At 48.4% G+C, this 21017-nt stretch overlaps 4 protein-coding genes across 5 annotated transcripts; 2 read left to right on the top strand and 2 right to left on the bottom strand.

Annotated features, from left to right (window-relative positions):
- Positions 1 to 87: 87 nt before the first annotated feature.
- On the bottom strand, positions 88 to 3289 carry zgc:112285 (uncharacterized protein LOC561476 homolog). The gene is made up of 6 exons (XM_037464150.2): positions 1876 to 3289; positions 1660 to 1769; positions 1165 to 1259; positions 794 to 1074; positions 520 to 683; positions 88 to 429 (listed from the first exon to the last, which is right to left on the bottom strand). Exons 1-6 carry the CDS (start codon positions 2018 to 2020, stop codon positions 250 to 252), a joined length of 975 nt encoding a protein of 324 aa, XP_037320047.2. The 5' UTR covers positions 2021 to 3289; the 3' UTR covers positions 88 to 249.
- Positions 3290 to 7055: 3766 nt separating this feature from the next.
- syt15 (synaptotagmin XV) lies at positions 7056 to 11240 on the top strand. Its single transcript, XM_037464148.2, is given in 8 exon segments — positions 7056 to 7784; positions 7869 to 8055; positions 8364 to 8503; positions 8624 to 9012; positions 9015 to 9197; positions 10331 to 10439; positions 10588 to 10770; positions 10870 to 11240. Coding segments are annotated over 8 exon segments (1338 nt in total). The 5' UTR covers positions 7056 to 7777; the 3' UTR covers positions 11010 to 11240.
- Positions 11241 to 11582: 342 nt separating this feature from the next.
- nat9 (N-acetyltransferase 9 (GCN5-related, putative)) lies at positions 11583 to 13564 on the top strand. The gene is made up of 6 exons (XM_037463642.2): positions 11583 to 11746; positions 12162 to 12271; positions 12354 to 12494; positions 12578 to 12637; positions 12892 to 12986; positions 13057 to 13564. The coding sequence occupies exons 1-6, from the start codon at positions 11634 to 11636 to the stop codon at positions 13252 to 13254; spliced, it is 717 nt and encodes a 238-aa protein (XP_037319539.2). The 5' UTR covers positions 11583 to 11633; the 3' UTR covers positions 13255 to 13564.
- Positions 13565 to 14303: 739 nt separating this feature from the next.
- Positions 14304 to 19543, bottom strand: lrrc59 (leucine rich repeat containing 59). Of its 2 annotated transcripts, none has more exons than XM_037463641.2 (8): positions 19264 to 19543; positions 18988 to 19109; positions 18754 to 18813; positions 18089 to 18247; positions 17457 to 17561; positions 17268 to 17340; positions 16639 to 16830; positions 14304 to 15783 (listed from the first exon to the last, which is right to left on the bottom strand). In XM_037463641.2, the coding sequence occupies exons 2-8, from the start codon at positions 19087 to 19089 to the stop codon at positions 15503 to 15505; spliced, it is 972 nt and encodes a 323-aa protein (XP_037319538.2). In that variant the 5' UTR covers positions 19090 to 19109; positions 19264 to 19543; the 3' UTR covers positions 14304 to 15502. The 2 variants fall into 2 exon arrangements, with proteins under 2 accessions (XP_037319538.2, XP_037319537.2); XM_037463640.2 differs by having other exon boundaries at positions 14304 to 15786; positions 19264 to 19530.
- Positions 19544 to 21017: the final 1474 nt, after the last annotated feature.

Here is a 21017-nt window from a genome sequence, read left to right as displayed (position 1 = left end):
CATTTTTATTGCGTAAATCTTGACCGTGGAAGGACGTGAGTCGTGGATACCGTGCAGCGGCACGCTGCCGCTTTCTGCTGCTTGAAAACCCCCCAGAACTGTGTAGTGTAGACTTAAAAACAAGGTGTGTTTAGAAAACCATTATTTCACATTCAGAACGTGCATTAAACTCGTGAAGGAGTTGTTGAATAGAGTTTGAGGAGAAACGGAGTCGCGGTGGACCATAAAACGGGCGCCGCGAGCGCCCGCTCAGTGCAGGAAGAAGTCCCTGATGCGCGTGGCCTCGATCCAGGGGATGTAGGCGGCGGTGCGGGTGAAAACGCTGGGCTTGTTCTCCACGGTGCAGCCGATCGGGCCGAAGCTCACCACGCCGTGGACCTCCCAGCGGTCCTGCCCCTGCTGGCACAGCAGAGGACCACCGGAGTCGCCCTGGGAGAGGAGGAAGAGGAGGAAAGGTGAGTTGTGAGGTCAAACTTCCTCCTGTCACCGCCTGTGGGGGGGGGGGGGGGTCCGTCCTACCTGGCAGGCGGCGGGCGGGCCCTCGGTGTCCCTGAACCCGGCGCAGATCATGGAGTCTCGGACGCGGTCGCCCCAGAATTTCTTCTGCCGGCAGGTCTTGAAGTCGATGATGGGCAGGCGGGCTTGGTTCAGGGCCTCTGCGAGGGACACGTTCTCCTTCCCACCTGAAACGGGTTCGGGGACCAGCGATTTAAAAAAACAAAACAACAAAGCCTTTTTTCACACTACATTCATCCCCTGAGACGTTTTCCATGCCGCCCCCTCCTCCGCTCACCCCGGGTGTCCCCCCAGCCCGTCACCCAGCAGTAGTGTCCTGGCGTGAGGGCGGTCTGCTTGCGCGGCAGGCAGGCGTAGCGGATGAAGTTGGAAGGGACGATGTCGGCGGCGGCCTTCACCAGAGCGATGTCGTAGTCCAGCTCACTGTGGGCCGGGTAACGGAAGTTCTCGTGCCGGTAGATTCTCCTCACCGGGAAGACCCTCTCGGCCCTCTCGGAGCGCTTCAGCTGGTGCTTCCCCAGGACGATCCTCCAGCTCCCAGCATCCTCAGCTTTACCTCTAATGGGCCGCCCCCCCCCGCAAAAAAAACCGTTAAAGCATTTTGAATATGAAAACTAAATTGGCGCCCGTGCTCGTTTTTTGTCTTACTTCTGAAAGCAGTGAGCAGCAGTAAGGACCCAGTTCTTGTGGATGAGAGTTCCTCCACAGACGTGGATGTAATGTTTACTTCCCCGAGGACGAACCTGCGAGAGACGAGCAGGCAGTGATGACTGATGAGACATTATTTGGACAACACTTCATCTTAAGGATAAATATCGCGACTATCGTATGACGTGGGGATTTCGTGCAGGAGACATTTCAAGGTGCAAATTTTTTTTTTCTGTTTTACATCAATTTAAAGTGAACGTATTGGTGGTTAGAGACAGCTGGTCAGATCACGTCCTCAACTTTGCCCGTGGGCACTTCAGTGAGCATTTTTCACTATATTCTGTACTAAATGAATACATCAATCACCACAAAATGATTGAGTCATTGTCACCGCCGTCGAAGGGACACAAATTTCCGAGTTTGAGTGCACTGGAGTATTTGTTTGTTTGAAATTTCCCGCGTTGCCTTCAAACTCCTCCCAAAGGCGATGTCTACCTGCAGAGAGACCTGCCAGGGCCAGGAGTGCGGGCGCGCCTCGTTCCCAGACACGATCCTCTCGGCCATGTTGGGCTTGAAGTGAGCCATCCCACATTCTCGAGGCCAGTCTGAGAGGAGAACCAGAGGAAGCTCTTCAAACACGGAACATTCAGAGAGTGTGTGTGTGTGTGTGTGTGTGTGTGTGTGTGTGTGTGTGTGGCTGCCTGCCCTCACCCAGTTGGAGGAGCTTGTGCTGCGGCTGTTCCCCGGAGGCGAGCGTGTATGCAGCTGCAGGCAGCGATGCCTTGCTCAGCAGCAGCAGCAGCGGCAGCAGCAGGGAGAGCAGGAGCAGCAGCGGCGGAGGTCCGGCTACGGCCATCGTCGATCACAGAATAAAAGGCCGGCGCACGTCCCACGCTATTTATACCAGGTAGCCATGGCACGGCAGATGTACACATACAGTAAACACACACACAGCAGCACGCACAATGACCAGTGTCACAACAAAAGCAGAGCGCTGGATTGTTCCCACTGCAGCTGAGAAAAAAAGGCCATTTCGGGGAGTCCCATCAGCACTTTCACATACATATAGTATGCTCAGAGTACACCCGCATGCACGCCCCACAAAGGCCACACAGCGCTGTGCACAAACATCACGTCATGTCACGTGACTTAGAGCGGTGACATAGTGACCTGTACATGAACCTTTTGTCTCTGATATCACAAAACTCCACATCGGTTCATCCTGCGTGAACATGACTCGGTAGAAAAAGATGTTGCTACGGTGTGTTTTGCCCGGAAAAGATGGCTTGTTTGGGTATTACCGTTGTTGTGGTTACCTGTCAATCAAAGGTGGGAGACGGAGGAGTCAACTGAGAGGCTTATGACGGACTTGGACCTAACCGAAAAAGTCCAGTTTGAGATCTCAACTATTTGATGGAATGGGGTGAGTCCTAAAACCTGACTTTTCCTCTGTAGGTGTAGGTTTTGGTGGCTGAACCCCCCCTCACTCCTTTCCTTCCAAAACCACGGCAACGCCTCGTCTCTGTCGGAGCGTATTCCTAACCCGTTGAAAATCAAATATAAGAATACACAAATGAACAGGAATGGTGACCTCGATGCCCCCACTGCAAGCACATCTGTGGGGAGAAAAAAAAAATGACAACAAGAACTGCCGTGGAAGCCACTAGTGAGTTGAGGCCGTGGTGAAAGAGGCAGAATGTGCCCGCTCATCTGAATGCTCAAACATCACCACCGTGGTTCACCAAGTTTACGTTTCCCACAGAGAGTTGTTTGTGTGTGTGTGTGTGTGTGTGTGGGTGTGTGGGACCATGAGGGACGGCGAGTTCAGTGTGGGTTTTTTTTTTTGTTTAGTGTTTTCCAACAACATCATTGAACCGAGTCACCTCCGGCGTAAATGTTTTTAGAGTAAATCCTGGCTTTAATGCAACTGTTTTTCCTTTTATTTTGAGAAATCTTAGAGGCGCTTTGTTTTTCTTTTCTCATGTCCAGAGGAACAAATCATCTCGGGTTTAAAGATAAATGACCAACAAAACTTTATATTTTAAAGGTTAGTAAAGCATTACACCTCTCACAAGGTTCAATTAATAAAGATATTATGGAATGTGTAAACAGCGTTTCACTGTCGACTGAGGCAGAAATGACTACTTTATATCCTGCTCAGTTAGTACGTTTATATTAACAATTTGAACTTAAGCAAAGTAACCAACAACTTGAATAATGAACCTTGTCCCCCTCTGAAATGCAACGACAATGCCAGATAAGTTCGAGGTCATTTAGTCTCACAATTATTATATTTAAAAATTTGAAGGATGAGAACAGTAAAATAAAAAATCCAGTATCAGGCTCATGTAAAAGTACATAAAAACTTATCTTGAACAAAACCAAAAAAAACGTTTAGAAGCACAGATACACAATGAAAAGGTTTTATTGAGCATCTTCATAAATAACTATTACCTCCTGGTGGTTTTAAGGTTAGTGACTAATTTGCAGGTAATTCTTTAATTCAATGAAATGATAAAATGCTAATGAGACGTCTCCTGAATCAGTCATCTTCCCTTCTGGAGCCTCCACACCACCCGGGCTTCTTCAGTGACCTGATCACACCCTTTTTGCCCGCGTGTCCACTCCCACTCAAAGGTGATTTGGGTTTGGCGGCGCCTTCGCCTCCGTACACCTCATCATCATCTTTGACGTACGCTGCCTCCGCTCGGCTGATCCTGCGAACACCTCTTCTTTTTTCCTCCTTTTCCTCCTCCGCCTCCTCTGGTGACCCCTTGTTCTCGCGCTCCTTACCGCTGGAATTGATGAGCGCCCCCGGAGGGTGCAGGTCCGGCGCAATGGCCTTCACCACGGCCCCTACGAGGGGGGGCTTTGGCGCTTTGTTCTTCTTCAAAGGAAGCCGCGGCGTTCGCGGGCTGTTCTGGAGCTCCAGGTGCTTCTGTATGGCCGTGCTCAGCACCTCCGGGTCCAGCGACGCCCCGTGGACGTCCCACGTCATGCCGTCCTCGTCCCACTGCACCTGCTTCATGCTGCCCCTCCGCCCCCCCATGACGTCCCCCTCCTCGCCCAGCTTCATCTTCAGACACGACCGCCGCCGCTGCTCCAGGTCGTGCGAGGAGGCGGAGTGGATCTCCCACGTCGGGTCGTCCACTCGCCTCACCTCATCGTCGCAGCTGCTCATGGGGAACATGCTGGAGGACGGGGACACCAGGTTGGAGTTCGACCCCACGGAGGACTTGAGGTTCAGTCTTGATCCGGGCGGCGAGCCCAGGAGGGAGTGGGAGCCCATGTTGGAGTTGGGCACGTTTCTCCCGAGGACCCACAAGGAGGCGACGGGGGAGATGGTCTGCGCCGCCGCGTCCGCCAGCCGCGGCTGTGATGTCATCGTACCTGCCTCCCTCCACACCTGTGCCCTCGTGGCGCCCTCTCTGGTGCTCGGGTTGCACCTGCAGCAGTGCCCCAACAGCGAGTCGCTCACGGAGGACACCAGGGGGGGCTTCCGGGCGCGGCCCGTCGGACAGCTGGGGCCCGGCTGCCACGGCAGCTCAAGGTATCCGGCTGCGGCTCCTCCTCCCGACTCCCGTTCGTCCCCCGGAGATGTAGGCGGCAAGTCATTGAACACGTGCCGCGGGCTTCTCTCTCCTCCGACCCCTAACGGCCCCGAGCCCCCAGGGCTGTGCAGATCCTGCACCGCGTCATCAACGGGGCACCCGGCATCTGATGACAAACAGTCGTCCGGCAGCCTGGCAGAAGCCAGGCTGCCGGACGACGGGATCGGCGATGGGAATGTGAAAGAGTGCGAGTTATGGTCCAGGAAGCCCTCGTCCTCCGTGCCGGCGGGCTGGAGGGGATCGGGGGGGGAGCACCGCGGGGCGGGGGAGGTTTGAGCCTGCGAGGGTGACCGCGGCGTGGAGCGCTTCGGGGAGACTTCCTGCTGATGCGCCCTCAGCGTTAGGGTCGAGGCAGAAGTAGTTAAAGGATCTTCCGGCGGTAGAGTCGGCGTCTGTAGGGGGGACGTGAAGGGCGACGGCGTGGTTGGAGAAGAGGTCGTTTTGGACACCGGCGACCACGGGGTTTCCTGGGTGAAACTCGAGGGCCGCGAGGTCCCGCCCCTCCACACAACCGTGTCCGGAGTGCTGCTGCGGCTGTGCGTGCTGCCGCATGCGCTCCAGCGATGCATGTTGGCCAGCCACCGCTCGCTGAGCGCAGGGTGGACGTGCGCGTCCTCGAGCGAGGACGAGGACGACGAGGGCGACCGGTGGCCCCGGGGGGGGGCGTTGATGTGCTGCCACACGTGAGGGTGCAGCTGCTGCAGCGTCACCGAGTGCCGCTCGGCGTGCGTGTTGGTGCTGGAGCTGCGCTTCAGGTCCACGCGGGTCCAGGCCGCGTCCCGCTTGTGCGAAGGCCCAGTCGCCATGACGACGTCCACGTAGCTCTTGGAGAGGGAGAAAATGGGCGCGTGGTCGTCGCCGTCCTCCGGTGCCAGGACCTTTGCTCCGCTGGAGTAAGAGGCAGACTGGCTGACGGAACAGGCGACGGGCTGGTGGTACTCGGACACGGGGCGCCCGGGCCTCGCCATGGCAACAACACCGACCTGCAAAGAACGCGTCGATGTGTTAGCCTTTCATCCTTCAACCTTCTGTCGCTAGTTTGTACTGCTGTGACAAAAACACCATTTTTTTAAATTCTTCATTCACTCTCACGTCTCTGTACTTACCCTAACCGTAACCATCACAACCATTTCCTATCTCCAAACCTCACACTTTGCCCTTTGAACCCTAAACCCTCAAATAAGCCTGTGAAGATGTGAGTAGCCTACTAGTCAAATGTCCTCTGCCCAAAAAACTCCCTAAAGGTTAAACTTAAACGGGCCCTCACTAAAATAGATATACAAGTCTAAACACACAAGGACTCCTGAAGACAGGCCCTCCCAGATTAGCCTAATGGGATTACACAATCCAGATTAATTGATTATTGAGACAAAATGCAGATTGGGACAGCTTAAGTAAGCTTTTGGCTTTCAGTTAACAGAAATGCAGGAGGAATAATTAGTAGAGATCATAGAAATTTACAATAAACTAACAACTTTTGTTGTACCTGCGTCAATACAAGGCCGTGCATCATTTTATTCTGTTAAATTCATCCCTAGTCTTCAGTCCTTCACTTGGATATCCTCCGCCTCATTTAGTGGATTTAAAATGTGTAATTACTTAATAATGTTGAAACAAACAGCCAAAATGTAAAATTCACTCCTGTCCCAAACTGACCCAGTGATTTTGGCCATTTCTATACCTTTTTCTAATGTTTACTAAAAGAATAAGCAGCCAGTTAACCCACATATCCGAAAACAATTAGCATCTTACCCTTCACAGTTCACACCTTGTGTTCTAGCAAAGACATGGTCTTCTTCCTCCTGTCCTTCCTCCCGCTCTTCCTCCCCCACGTCGTCTTCAGAGACTCATTTCCAGGCGCCCTCCGACCCTCAGGCGCACGCTGCTGTGACTCGCTTGATGCCGTTTCCTCTTCCCCCCCGTAGCAGGACCTCATGCGAGTTTGGAGTAAAAAGGAGGATTTCTCTCTGTGCATCTATCGTGCACATATGTGTGTGTGTAGCTGAGAGAGGGCCATTACTCTGCCTTTAGCTCTGAGGATTAGCTGTCATCCCATTAGCTTCGATCCAATCTCTGAACAGCCTCCGTGTGTGTGTGTGTGTGTGTGTGTGTGTGTGTGTGTGTGTGTGTGTGTGTGTGTGTGTGTGTGTGTGTGTGTGCGTGTGCGTGTGTGTGGTGACAAGCTAATGAGCATTTTGATTCTGAGGTAAGCTCAGGTCGAAGGTTGGAGCAGCCATGTTGCTTGTATATCATTTAGCATTATCCTCTCTGAATGAACGATGTGGTCCTCTTAAGACACTAAGTGGGAAATGGGGTCTCAAAACACTGTCAATAAAAAAATAAAAGTGATTCTTCATTCATCGTCAACGGCTTATAGCAAGGTAACCAAAAGTTCCCTTATTTAGCTATTCCCTTATTTTTCTTGTTTAATTTAAATCATTTTGTATAAATGAGGCTCTGAATGATATATAAACATACCCCTCAACAAACCCCTTTTTGGAACTATAAATAATAATTAAACCGGAATTTTGGTATTTGGTATGTTTAAAGGCCATAGGGAAGATATCAGGAACAGAAATACTAACCATCAAAATCTACTTTTATTTTGAAAACAAAGAATGTACCTTTTTCGTATAACAAGTTTGTTTGAATAGGCAATAGTCGCATTGTGTAAAGGTAACTTCTGAATTTAGGAGAACTCTATACAAAAAGATAAAGTAGGGAAATAATCACCTTAATGCACATTTTAGAGGTTTACTTCCCATCATTCGGGAAATGTTTTCCAAATGAATAATTACAAAATAGTTGCATAATTGACTCATGCATGTTTCCCCCCTCCTCCCCCCGTCGATTCTCCCCCTCAAAGTGCAGCCGTCCGTCAGATAACCGCACGAGATGGTGAGAATCCTCCAGCTGCGCCGCTCTCCCTCTGCGGCGTGACATCACTTCACCACAACCAGAGAGTGGAAGGTAGCTTCGGACGGTCGGGCCCAGGACGACTCATGGCAGGTGAGTGGTCAGCTGCATGTAGATCGCTGGGCTTCATTTCCCCATTAATGTGTATTATTACTATTATTATTTTTCTTTTTTCAGATCGGGTGTTACTGCGGGCTGTTGGCGCGTCCGTGGTTCTGCTGCTGCTGCTCTGTCTGATGGTGTATTTTCTGTGGAGGAGTAGGAGGAACAAGAATAAAGGTCGTAGTCAGTACGAGGAGCTGCTCCCTTCAGTAGCAGCTCGCTCTGCTCCCGTGATCCTCGTGTCTCAGGACTCTGTGGCCACGTTAGTACCAAATGTAGCCTTACACATTACGGAGTTGTATGTTTGTTTTTGTTTTCTTCTTTTCTTTTCCACTTATCCGTATTGCATATTACATTACACTTATTATCCTTATTGTTAACACGTGAGAAAAGAAAGAAGAAAAAGGGTGAATGGCTATGATGATGATGATGATTTCTGCATATATGTATCGAAAAATAATTCTTAAAGACTAAGACGACAGCACGATGGAAGCAGATGACCTTAAGTTGTGTGTGTGTGTGTGTGTGTGTGTGTGTGTGTGTGTGTGTGTGTGTGTGTGTGTGTTAAAGGCTCCGTGAGATCCCTTTCACGGTTCCTCCTCGCCTCCCGACACAAAACCAAGGTGACCTGAAGAATGAAGAGGAGGCGGAGATGAAGACGGAGACCCAGAGAGACATTCTAGCGCATCGTGGGTCGCTCTCAGTAAGCAGTAGGTCATCAGTGCCGCCCCGCGTGACGCGATGGGTCCAGCCCTCTTTTGACGGTCATCATTGGCATGCTTCATTGACCGGTACTCGTGGTGATGTCCTTTCACCCTCCACGTTGCTAGGATGGTACCCGGTGGGGACGGTGCTGGCCGGCCTCTACCCTCTCCCTCCTCTCAACGAGGTGGTGGCGCCGCCTCCCGGCATGGCCACCCGCCTCTGCTTCTCCGTGGAGTACCGGCACAGCAGCGAGCAGCTCGCCGTCTCCCTGCTGCGCCTCGGCAACCTGCCCCCCCGCTTCCACGGCAACGCCACGCTGGTGGAGCTGCGGCGTCTCCCCGACGACCGGCGGCCCCGCCAGGCCAAGGCCCGGGGCACGGGGCCCGACCCCGAGTTCAGCGACCGCTTCGTCTTCCAGGTCGAGAGGGCACGGGCCGAAAAGATGAGGGGGGGGGCGTGCGGGCCCCGGGGGACCCAAAAGAGCCATCGGTGTCTGACGCGCCTCCCCCCCCCGTGGTTGTCGCCCCGCAGGTGGCGTGCGCGTGCGTGCCCCGGAGCACCCTGAGCGTGTGCGTGCTGAGCGTGGCGCCGGACGGCAAGCGCCACGCGGTGGGCAGGGTGCTGGTTCCTCTGGAGGGGGAGCTCGGGCAGGCCGGCAGGGTGCTGTGGAGGGACCTGGAGACAGAGGACCACGTGCAGGTACCACCTGCGCTGTGTTATCTAGTACTTCTACTCAAGTGCTCTTCTCGAGTACAAACCTGAATATTTCCATTTCTCACCAATGCTCCGCTATATATTTCTGTTCAGTGTTTCTCCAATTCTTACAGTTTTTGATTGATAAAATGTAAAATGGAAGTCATGGCACGTGGTTCGGCAAATCGACTTGGTCGAGACAACTTGCTGAAGTTCAAACCGAGCGTCTTAATGCGGCAGTTGTGTGGACGAAAATGCCTTGTTGATGGTTGACTGGTTAAAGATGATAAATAACCAAGGAATGCAGAACACCGTCTCTGAACACGTGGAACCACGGAGATGAGGCTACAGCAGCAGCAGAAGACACCGGATGCCTCCCTGTCACACTACAACTTGCACAGGCTCACCGAGATTGGACGATAGGTGATTGGGTCAGAATCTGCGTGAACGTGAAAGCATGGATCCGTGCGGCCTTGCATCGACGGGTCAGGCTGGTGTTTGCGGCGGCTTAATGGTGTGGACCATATCTGCTTGGCACACTTTAGGCCTCTTAGTACCTGTTGTGCATCGTTTTAAAAGTTGCAGCCTACCTGAGTGTTGTTGCTGACCACGTCCATCCCTTTAGGACCACAGTGTATCATCTGCTGATGGCTACTTCCTGCAGGATAATGCACATATGTCACAAAGCTCGTAGCATCTCTAACTGATTTATTGAAGATAATGAGTTCACTGTACTCCAATGGTGCCCACAGTCTACAGATGTCGATCCAACAGAGCACCTTTGTGGTGTGGTGGAACGGGAAATTCGCATCACAGATGTGCAGCCGACAAATCTGCAGCAACTGGGTGGAGCGATCACGTCAATAGGGATCAAAATCTCTGAGGAATGTTTTCAACACCTCGTTGAAAGAATTAAGGCAGGTCTGAATACCAAAGAGGGGGCCCAATCTTTTACTACCAAGGTGTACTTAATAAAGTGGCCGGTGAGTCTGACTACCAGACAGTGTCTCAAATTTGGGATAATGTAAAATATGTCTGGTTTCGATGTGCTATTTTGTACTTTTACTGAATTAACGGATCTGAACGTATACACACAAACGTACAAAATCCCAATGGCTTCGTCCGCTCCGATCCTCCAGTGTTCAGAGTTGGGTGACGTGCAGATTTCCCTCAGCTACAGTCCGTCCTTGCAGCGCCTCTCCGTGGTCGTTCTCAGGGCTCGAGGGCTGCAGCTGCTCACCGATGCAGGTAAGCGCTTCAGGTCCAAAAAAAGAGTCAACGACGGCACTGGTCGCGGGGTTTGAAAACACAAAACCAGATCTGCTGAGTCGCCACCCTGTGTAACGTTTTGCCTCTGCACGTTTCTCCCCCCCCCCCCCCCCCCCCCCCCCCCCAGGTGTGTGTGTCCAGGCGAGCTTACAGATACACACCCAGGTGGTGAAGATGAAGCGCAGCCGCGTGGTGAAATGTCACAACGACCCGTCTTTCCACCACCGGGTGACCTTCAAACTGCGCCCGCAGCACCTGGACGAGGCCTGTCTGAGGTTCGAGCTGCAGCAGCCCAACGGCGCCCCCTCAGGTGAGGGAGTGAACTCAGGGTGCATCTGATGTCCTGCGACATGATCGATCGGCTGTGCATTCACCCACGCTCCGCTCCGTCCGTGTGTTGTTCCCCCAGAGCCCCCGGCCCTGCTGGGAGTGCTGGTGTTGGGCCCCTTCATGTACGCCAGGGGCCAACAGCTGCAGCACTGGATGGACATGGTCAACACGCCGCAGGAGGCGGTGGAACTGTGGCACGGATTGGGCAGAGCTGCTTAAATACATGCCACCCTGAATTGATGGGCAACAAAATGGGTACAAAGTCACTTTAGAAGCAACATTAACCCATTTTTTGATTTAGTTATCATCCTTGGAAACGGATCCATCTATAATCACCCCCACCCTTTTTAACAGCTCTATTTTGCAACCACTAATTACATGTCTTGCAGCTTAATAGTGGAAGATAATTCATATTTAACACCGTTGCAACATTTCATAGTATTGTTCATTCAAATTTGCATCATGTTGAATATGAATTTAGATGGAATAAAGTGATTATCAATACCTTTTTCTTATTCAGTGTCATCATTGCTTTTTTTTGTACGAAAATGAGGTAGAAAAAAGTGAAAAGTAAAAATAATATATAGTAAAAGTCCCCAAATGTTTTGAAAAGGTCAAAATATATTGTGCAGTGGTTTATCTGTGGGCGTAGTTACATTGCCGGTAAATTATATATTGAACAACTCAATACTTTTAACCTTGATTACAGGCATAAACTCCTAAAAAAGTAGTTCCTCGTGGTGTCCGCTAGGTGGCGACCTCTTCTCTTACGTCACTGTGCGCAGCCGCGGTTGAAGCGGAAGTGAAAGACAACTCTACATCATGGACGTGGAGATGATTTGAATGTTTTTTTGCTGGGTTCAATCTGATTTTAACACCATGAAGATTAATGAAAACACTCTGCTGGAGGGCAACAAAGTCGTGTTGGTTCCTTACACCGCAGAGCACGTGCCCAGGTAACCCCAACTCTGATCGGTGCATTCATTTCTTTGGTTGAGATGATTAAAACTGAATATTAATCGGGTAATATTAAAGGTTTAGCTGTACTGCAGAGTTCAGCATGCTCGAAGGTACTCCCACTTTTTACCAGTTGCAGTATTAAAGTCAAAATTATTTTTAAATGGGCCATTCTGCATAATGAGTACTTACACTTCTGTTAACTCCTGTATCTGTACTTTAATATTTGACTTTACTGTGAAATTGAAAGAACACAAGATTTTACTATCAGTTTTTTAGCCGTGTTTAAAAATAAAAAAGTCCTGCATCATTCCCTCTGGCTGTGTATCTGATGTCCGACTATTATTTAGATCTAAAAAATTAAATCAAGTATTCAACCTGACACATTGAGGACTTCTGCCTCTTGTTTCTCAGGTATCACGAGTGGATGAAGTCTCCTGAGCTGCAGCAGCTGACCGCCTCGGAGCCGCTGACCCTGGATCAGGAGTACGACATGCAGAGGAGCTGGAGGGACGACGACGACAGTGAGCGGCCGACCCTCCTGTCACGAATAACGCTCTCAGTCGACGCGTATTTAACCCGAAACGTAATCCGCCTTCGCCCCAGAGTGCACGTTCATCATCTTGGACAAGCAGCGCTGGGCGGACGGCAGCGTGCAAGAGGAGCAGTGCATGGTGGGAGACGTCAACCTCTTCCTGACGGACCCCGCGGACCCGACGCTGGCCGAGCTGGAGATCATGATCGCAGGTGGGAGCTTTTTTTTTTTGGATCATCTCGCTTTTATTTGATTCTTACATTGAACTCTCCGCGGTTTCAACCCTTTTCAACAGAGCCCGGACACCGAGGCCAAGGCGTCGGGAAGGAGGTGACACGCATGATGATGAGCTACGGTGAGCATGTTGATGCCATCGTTCAACCGGTCAAATGGACTAAACGTCCTGGTCTCAGACCTCTCGAATTCGCTTTTTCGAGTTTTCTTTCATTTTTTTCGTCTTTTTGTGGTCAAACACAAACTTCACAGATTCCCATCACAATTATCCGCAAACCATTTTGGAAGATCTACCCCCCCCTTACTACTTCCTTCATGTCGCGCCTTGGTTGCAAATTCTGGCTTGTGAGTGACGGCGGTCTCGTCTTCCACCAGGAGTCGCCAAGCTCGGGGTCAAAAGATTTGAGGCGAAGATTGGGCTGAGCAACCAGGTCAGCATCGCCATGTTCAAGAAACTCCACTTCCAGGAGGTAAGAAGACCTGGGGGGGGGGGGGGGGGGAAGAGACCACAGCGCGCGGCGGCGTGTGACCCGGTTCCAGGTGTCCGTGTGCCAGGTGTTCAGCGAGGTGACCCTCCAGCTGACGGTGGACGAGTCGGTCCGGGCGAGGCTGCTGGAGGACTCCGCCCACGTGGAGGAGCGAGACTACGGACCGACACGCAGCGGCAGGCGGGGAGCGCCGAAGGCCTCCAGCTGCGCCGCGGACGCCTCCTCCACCGTGAAGGAGGCCCCACGCTGAAAGTGGGTGGGTGTGGGTGGGTGGGTGGGGGTGTGGGTGGAGACGCTCCTGCATGCGAGACTGTCCTGGGAAAGCTCTTCACGAGACCCGCCCTGGTTCCGCCCTCCACAGCGTTGATGAGAGGGGGGCAGTGATGCCGAGCGGGACGCCGCTCCTCTCCCCCCCCCCCACCCCACCCCAAAGGTTGTTGCTGATCAGAGGACACATTTTTTGGGGGGGCCTCTGCTTTGTGCAACAGGGCATTTATGTGTTGAAACACGTCATTGTTTAATGTTGCGTTGAGGTTTCCGGCACTTTTGTCTGATGATACTTGAGTAAAGATTCTGACAGTAAAAGTTCTACTAGTTTTTTTTTAAATTTAAACTTGTTTCCATGAGCAGTAGAGTTGGCGTTAGGCTTGCTGGTTGGTATATTTAGTTACTTTTAAATGAATTTATTTGTATTAATTCCCCTTTTATACTGGCAACTAACTGGATCCTAATCAATTGAAAACACCTTTATTTTGGTTTTTACCATTTTATGATCCTTTTAATCACAGCGACCAAAAGTGCAAAACTCTCAGTGAATAAAAATAAAAAGTTTGTTTTGTAGTGAACTCCAAACATTGACATTTAATTTAGTGTCAGTGCGAGAGCGCTTAACGAAAACATGCAAGTGCAAAATAAATAAATAATGGCGGTATAGGAAGCATTGCCATTTAATGGTACATCACAACTGAGGCCTAATGGTAACACACAACCAACACATTAAATGTCTCATGTTCCTCCTAATTGCCACATAAGTGTGTTGCATTTATCAAAAAGGACTCCTTGACAACCGGAAGGCTGGTTGTTGGCGTCCAACTGAACGCCGTTCATGTGTGGCATAGAACATCTTTTTAAACCCTCTCAATACTTCTGTCAGCGGTTGAATACGTTCCTGTGAAGATACAAGTTTACAAGAAGTTAACGAAGATTCTCAATTAGCAAACGTTAACATAAGTTCCAAGCTTCACTGCGGGCGTATTCACCTCCATTCTTTTGTTACAAAGACGAGACCAAACAGTCCAATCACTCCTTGCAGCGTGAAGCCATTTATTATCACGGACAAAGACGCACAAAGAACGACAGCAGCAAACGTAGCCCCGACAAAATAATAAAGTCCAACCGTGTAAACTTTATTCCGTTACAGATGCAGCCAGTTGTTTCCATTCTGAATGCGCAGTGTGTTTGAACTACGGAGTGAACATCTGGATGGCTGGGGATCCGACGACGTGAAGTGTAGAAGTTGGTGCAATGGGGAGATTTCAGTATTATTAAATCTTGACTAAACAAGCGGCGTGGAGCAGCATTTAAAAAGAAGCACAAGATTAAAGTCCATCGGCAGACTCTTATCACAATATTTTTGATTAATGGCACATTTGGGTTTAAATATCTTGTTAGTCATTTTACTTTAACACATGTTGACTGTGATGGATTGAAGTCTATAAATTATTTTTTCAGATTTTACAGAAATGAATGGAAACCAACAAGTGTAGAGAAGGAAGGTAAAAGATCTCCCTACCGGTTTTTCTCAATGGATATCTAATCTAGACAGTATTCCAGCAGGGTGAACATTACATTAGTGTTTCTGGATTTTTGAAGCCAATACGGAATCCATTTAAAAAAAATGAGATAAGAGTGGATTAATCGATTGATAGACAGAAATTATATATAACTAATTATTATTTCAGTCAGCTGGACATGTTGCTCTTATAACTATAATGACAACACTTTCTAAATAACCTCAATCACATCTTTGGCATTTCTAAAATGAAAATGAAATGTTACTGCTATATGTTATAGATCTTCGGCGTGAGATCGAGCTGCGTTTGATGGATTTAAGACTATAAAGACAGGGGGCCACATGTGACCTCACAGCCTTCACTGCACGCCCTCAGACTGCCACACGTGACTCGACACTCCCGATGCAATGCACCCAAAACCAACCACGTCTGAGGGGGAGACATTTAAGAAGATTAGTCATTCTTTTTCTTTAAACAGACTGTTTGAAGAGGACAAAAGCGACAACAATTCCATAGGAATTTAAGAAGGTTTTTAACATCTATCTGCCTGCACAGACGTTCCCCCTCCCGGCACCACAAACAGCGCCAGGGGACGCAGGGTGTCCATCTTAACGGTATTCATGATTTCAGCTTTAAAAAAAAAGAAATCCCAGGTGGGAGTGAAAAGACCTGCAGCTCTGGAAGTTGATGGCGGCAGGTGATCGTTCAGTTCTTGGACGCTTGCGTGGATTCGATGAACTCCTTCGCCGCAGACGACAGATTTCGCAACAGCTGCCTGGCCACGCCCTGCTGCTGTTTGGCCCAGGACAAGCCGTCGTCCACGGCGACGTTGATGGGCAAGCACACCGCTTCCCTCTGCAGGTCGGTCCACTTGCAGGCGGCGGCCACTCCGGCCAATCCCAGCAGCAGCAGGAGGAGGAGCTTGAACATCAGGCCGAGGAGCGAGCGCTTTGGTTTGGCCATCGCCGCTGCAGCAGCCTTTTTGTCTGCTGAGGGAACGCGAGAGAGGGAGATTTGAGACACAAAATCTCTCAGTAATTTACCTGCTTTTTTTTTTACACCAACAAAGTACACAACACAGCTGCTATCTGAGAGTCAGCTGCATTAAACACCAATATTTAAAAAATATATATATATTTACACACACACACCAAAATGCACCCTACAAAGTCAGTTGATTTCTAGATTTGCATTTAAAACATCGTAGCTTATAAATGTGATGCTTGTTGGCAGCTGATGGTGGAATGGCAGACGTTGATTTATCCTCGAATGCATCAGTCCGATCCTCTGGAGCTAATCAGCGCTGATTCTAACTCTAAACCTTATAAATGTTTAGTAAAGACGGATTTTCACTTCAGTGAACAGTACAAATATTAACAGCTTGCTTGTGCTTGCTTGAAGTAGAGAGAACATAAAGATTTCTTCTGTGCAGTAGAACTGTCACCATGCCCTAAATCATGAAAAAGAACGTAAGTTGCATTTCTTCCCATATCAACAATAGTCACTAGACTTTTTGACAACTGTTAGGACCACCAACTTCTGCCTGAAACACCTTAATTAGCCTCCCACGGGCCGGAGGTTCAACGTGCTAAAAGAAACACACAGAGCATCCTTTGAAGAGGTGCAACCTCCAGATGTTTTAAACAACTCACCTGCTGCTTAGTGCTGGGGGGGTGTGGCCAAAAATCCATATCACGCTATTTTGTGATGCCGGTATGTCAAGATATTTTTTTTAAATAAACACATTCATTCATTCATTAGCGCAGGAAAGGACACCGGCCAACAGGACAGCTGTTCCCAGTATGCAGTTCAGCGTACAAAAAGAACTTGCACGGCCGTACCTGCCGTCTGGCCGCTCTTCTTCTTCGTCTCCTCGCTCTTCTTCTTCTGCTGCTCTCTCGCAGCAGCGGCGGCCATCTGGGCGTTGTACTCCTTCCTCCGCTTCTCCTTCTCTTCCGCCTTCTCCCGTTTACGAGCCTCCTTCTCTCTGGCCTCCCGCTCCCTCTGCTTCACCTCCCTCTTCCTCTCCAGCTCTGATGGTGGAAGGGGGAAGGATCACTACCTCAGCCGAACCATGCCGCCAGGAGCCAGATCAGTGGGTAACGTCTGCGTCAACATTATTTCCTGTATGATACTTCTAAAATCAATAAAACTTTTTAAAGCAGGGCTGTATTTTTTTTCATTCTTTGTCAAGACCGGTTTAGTTTGGAGCACATGGTTCTGGTTCTACTTTATCCAGCATGAGTGAGGACATAGTTTAACACACAGAGGGGGGTCAGCGGTTTGATTTCATCAAAAACTAGCTGATTAATGATTATGAAAGCAAAACTAAGAATTCAATGCCGTCTTCACTAATGTGACTTCAAATAATTGTCGTTTGAATTCTATCCCTTTTGTATGGAAGCCCAAAGTAAAATGAAATCAATATAAGGAAATTATTTGAAGGCTGAAATAAAAAAAGAATTCTGACCCTTTTCCCTTAAAAGGCGTTTCGCTCGGGCACGATCCACCTCATCGTGAAGACCTCTCATGTGCTGCAGAACCTGGAAAAAAAAACAAAAAACCTCCTTTAGACATTCTTCTCTTTCAATCTTCAATTCAAAAGTTGTAGTTCATGGGGGACTTTGTTGGCGATGTATCCAAAGCAAAAGGGTCTGACCTTAGTGGCACACTGTTTGCACTGCTTCTCATCCAGGCAGTCTCCTGCTGCCTTGGCCAGGTCGGCCTCCAGCGGGTTGTCCTTCAGATCCAACCACTTCAGACTCTGAGGACAAGTTAGAGCTGGGAAATAGTTCTATACGAGTTGTTGTTGCTTAATAGGATCATATTGTGATGAAATCGTGTATCGAGATATCATGAGACGCGGTTAAATGAATAAACTCACATTCCTCATAACATCTGTGGTTTTGGACTTAAGAACTTCATTCAGTGAGAAAATACAAAGTACTTCAAATGTTTTGACAAATTAAATGTGGTTATTTCAGGTAGACCTTTCATTTATTGAATATTAACATACTAAACCACGATATATACATTCATTTATTATATAGCCTTCACATCTTATTTAATAAGTTCATCTAAATCATCTATCCAGCAGGAGACTGGCCGCAAAAAGAGACAACTTACAATAATTTTGCAGAACAAAGGGATAGAGACCAGTGTTGTGGGGGACCTGCTTCAAAGCAGGACAGCAGATAACCACCGTTTTGTTAATGATTGTGAACTTCACAATCAAAAGGATTTTTTGTGGCGTTATGTTGCAGGATCAGTAAATGTAAAAGTGGCACCCACCCTGAGCTGAGAGAAGCTGACAGGCAGGACAGTCAGCTTGTTGTTGTACAGGTCCAGGTGTTGAAGGTTGGCCAGGTTCCCCAGGTCGTCTGGCAGACAGGTCAGCTGGTTTTTACTCAGATCCACCTTCACCAGGTGGGTCAGGTTGCAGAACTCTGGCTACAAGTAGAAAATGGAGCCAAAACCCCCCATAAGAGCTCCAGTCAGTGGTGGTAAACACAGGGGATGTTTACAGTTAGGCAACAGCAGCGGGTGAAGAACCGAGTGTGTATATATAAATATGGATTATACCAATCACATTGTAATCCCAGAGTCTGCTGGACTGAGAAGAGGTCAACCAATTGTTGAAGGGAAAAAATGATGATATTTTTCTAAATACCACCTCACAAATTAGCCTCACAGGGGTTTTAAAAAATACAAAAGCCTCAACATTTATGCTCTTGATTCAGACAAAGAAAACTAAACACAAAATATGATAAATGATTCTTCTGGGATGGACAGAGTAACATCGGATTCATGTTATTTATAAAAACACCTTCATTTGTCAATGAACATTTGAATTTTGCCGTGACCAATTGTTCTCTTGATTCTTAAAACTAGATGATCACAAGCAATAGATTTGAGGGGTGAAATGTTGCGCCTTAGTGCAGAATGTTTGTACTTACAGGAAGGGAGGTGATGCTGTTGCAAGACAAGTCCACAACAGTTGCTTTGGTGAAAAGAGCCTGTTAAAAACCATCACATGCGTCAGTTTGTTTGTTGCAGTACATTTAATTTTTTTTTTTAAACACCAAATGTGCAGCCACGTCTCGTGTGTAGTATTTTTAGACGTGAAAGCGTGATGGTGTGATGATACGGATGTTTAATGCACACTTTCACGCTCAAAAGGAAGAACTCACCAGCTCTCTGACGGGCACCTCGGTGACGTCACACAGACTCAGGTCCACCTCATTCCCGCAGATTTTATCCTTCAGGTTCAGCACTTTGCTGTTTTTACTCATCCTGGCGTCCGGGGTAAGGTCTGTAGCCAGAGGGGAAACACGCCGTGGATTTAATGCGACGAATAAACCCCCCGACAACGAGGCATTTGAAACACACTGTAACAGTTGGTCCTGCGGGTACTTTGGACGAGCGGAAACCTCCTTTAACGTTCACCCCTCACGCCATTTGCTCACCTGTCCGACTTTGCGACGTGGAGATAAAAGTTACGGGTAAAGCTCCGCGACGTTGGTATGTACGTGTGTATTATTTTTGGGGAGAGGGGGCAGCACCGACTGCCTCAATGAAAATCCACGTCACCGGTTAAACGTCAGCGCGGAGACGTTGGAGGCAAACAGCGCCGCCTGTAGGCCCGGAGGACTCATTACATCATGCAGGACTCATTACAGCACGCGGGACTCATTACAGCACGCAGGACTCATTACAGCATGCGGGACTCATTAAAGCACGCAGGACTCATTACAGCATGCAGGACTCATTACAGCATGCGGGACTCATTACAGCATGCGGGACTCATTACAGCATGAACTATATTGTAGGAAGGAGCAGGATATACCCACCATGTGTGGACATGGCTGGTATCAGTGGTGCATGCTGTGTGTGTGTGTGTGTGTGTGTGTGTGTAGGGGTGTTGAAGGTGCATAACAAAACAATAAGTTGTATCTCCAGTCCGTGGTTTTCCAAATAAGTCAGATTTTTAAATATTTTGTGGCCTCCAGACATTCCAGATTTTCATTGTTGTGTCCCGCTCCAAAACGGCTTCGTCTGATTCCTGAATACAGATTGGGATATCAGTCGGTATTCCATATCAGCCAGTGTTTTCTAGCTTTAACCTTTACATTTAACCCTCCGGCTGTTTCTTGGTAATACCACAAGGTGGTGAGTTTTATTTTTTGCAGAAGGCCATCTTTGAATTTTGACATTTGAATGGTCTCTTGGAATAAGACTGAGATCAAAGTTGATCATTACAACAATTTATAAAGCAATCATTTCACTTAAATGGAAACTCCAAAATAAACAATGGAGTCAGCTCATTTGACCGGGCTAAGTTTTTGGGGAATCACTCAGTTTTCTGGAGAAATCCTGCGGCGACCAGTGAGCCTCCAGTTTGTGAAAAGTTGTTCAAAAACCATCTTAAATCTCATTTTTAAAGCAAGAGAAATAAGAAAACGTTGAGAATTTACAGCTGGTGACATGACTGCTCCTTGGATGGGAGGATGTACTGATGCTGTGCACCTTGTATTAGAATATGAATAACTTTAATGTTTGCTCAGTTTTATTAAAATAAACACACAACAGTCTTTATTCTATTGTAGGGAGCCATGATGAGCTAATATTACCCTGAAGTGGTGTCAGGTGGCGCTCCATCTTTTCATTCGGCTCGTGATTATTGTGAAATTGGCGTGTTGTTCTGCAAACATGACTTGAAAACATTTTTTGTTCATTTGTTCAGAAGGATTAAGTACTTTCATTTGATCTTAAATTGCAGTTGTGAATCGCAGTGCGATGTAAACAGCCTTGACAGTTTTGCGATAGTCGGACGTCAGCAGATGGACGGCTGTGGATCCGACCTTCTGGAGATGCAAATGACGCAAAGACTCCACAAGGACCTATTAGCCAAGTAACACAGAGTGGATTATTGCTACTAAGACATCATATCTATTTCAACCTAATTCTTTGATGTAGCACAAAAACTTTATTACATTACATGTCATTTAGCTGACGCTTTTTACCGTCCCATTTGTTGAGACACAATCAATTGCACCAGCTGGTTCTCCATGGCAACTGCAAATGCCCATGCATATACCAATTAGAATTTAACACTATACTCATTAGACGTAAATTGTGTTATGGTGTGATAACAGAAAAAAACAGAAAAACGATTATTAGTTGCAGAAAGTGCACTAACCGTTGCCACCAAACACCATTA

This window comes from Pungitius pungitius, chromosome 21, assembly GCF_949316345.1.
Source record: "Pungitius pungitius chromosome 21, fPunPun2.1, whole genome shotgun sequence".
NCBI lineage: Eukaryota > Metazoa > Chordata > Actinopteri > Perciformes > Gasterosteidae > Pungitius > Pungitius pungitius.
Note: the sequence above shows the minus strand (reverse complement) of the source record. Positions and strands in the feature narration are given on the sequence as shown.

Coding starts and splice junctions, on each gene's coding strand:
- zgc:112285 (XM_037464150.2), bottom strand. CDS start 2,020: ATGGCCGTAGCCGGACCTCCGCCGCTGCTGCTCCTGCTCTCCCTGCTG. Junction 1,770..1,875: donor GCACAAGCTCCTCCAACTGG/GTGAGGGCAGGC, acceptor TTCTCCTCTCAG/ACTGGCCTCGAGAATGTGGG. Junction 430..519: donor GCCCGCCCGCCGCCTGCCAG/GTAGGACGGACC, acceptor CTCCTCTCCCAG/GGCGACTCCGGTGGTCCTCT.
- lrrc59 (XM_037463640.2), bottom strand. CDS start 19,089: ATGAGTAAAAACAGCAAAGTGCTGAACCTGAAGGATAAAATCTGCGGG. Junction 17,341..17,456: donor GCAAACAGTGTGCCACTAAG/GTCAGACCCTTT, acceptor TTTTTTTTCCAG/GTTCTGCAGCACATGAGAGG. Junction 16,831..17,267: donor ACGCCTTTTAAGGGAAAAGG/GTCAGAATTCTT, acceptor TTCCACCATCAG/AGCTGGAGAGGAAGAGGGAG.
- nat9 (XM_037463642.2), top strand. CDS start 11,634: ATGTTTTTTTGCTGGGTTCAATCTGATTTTAACACCATGAAGATTAAT. Junction 11,747..12,161: donor ACCGCAGAGCACGTGCCCAG/GTAACCCCAACT, acceptor CTTGTTTCTCAG/GTATCACGAGTGGATGAAGT. Junction 12,987..13,056: donor AGAAACTCCACTTCCAGGAG/GTAAGAAGACCT, acceptor ACCCGGTTCCAG/GTGTCCGTGTGCCAGGTGTT.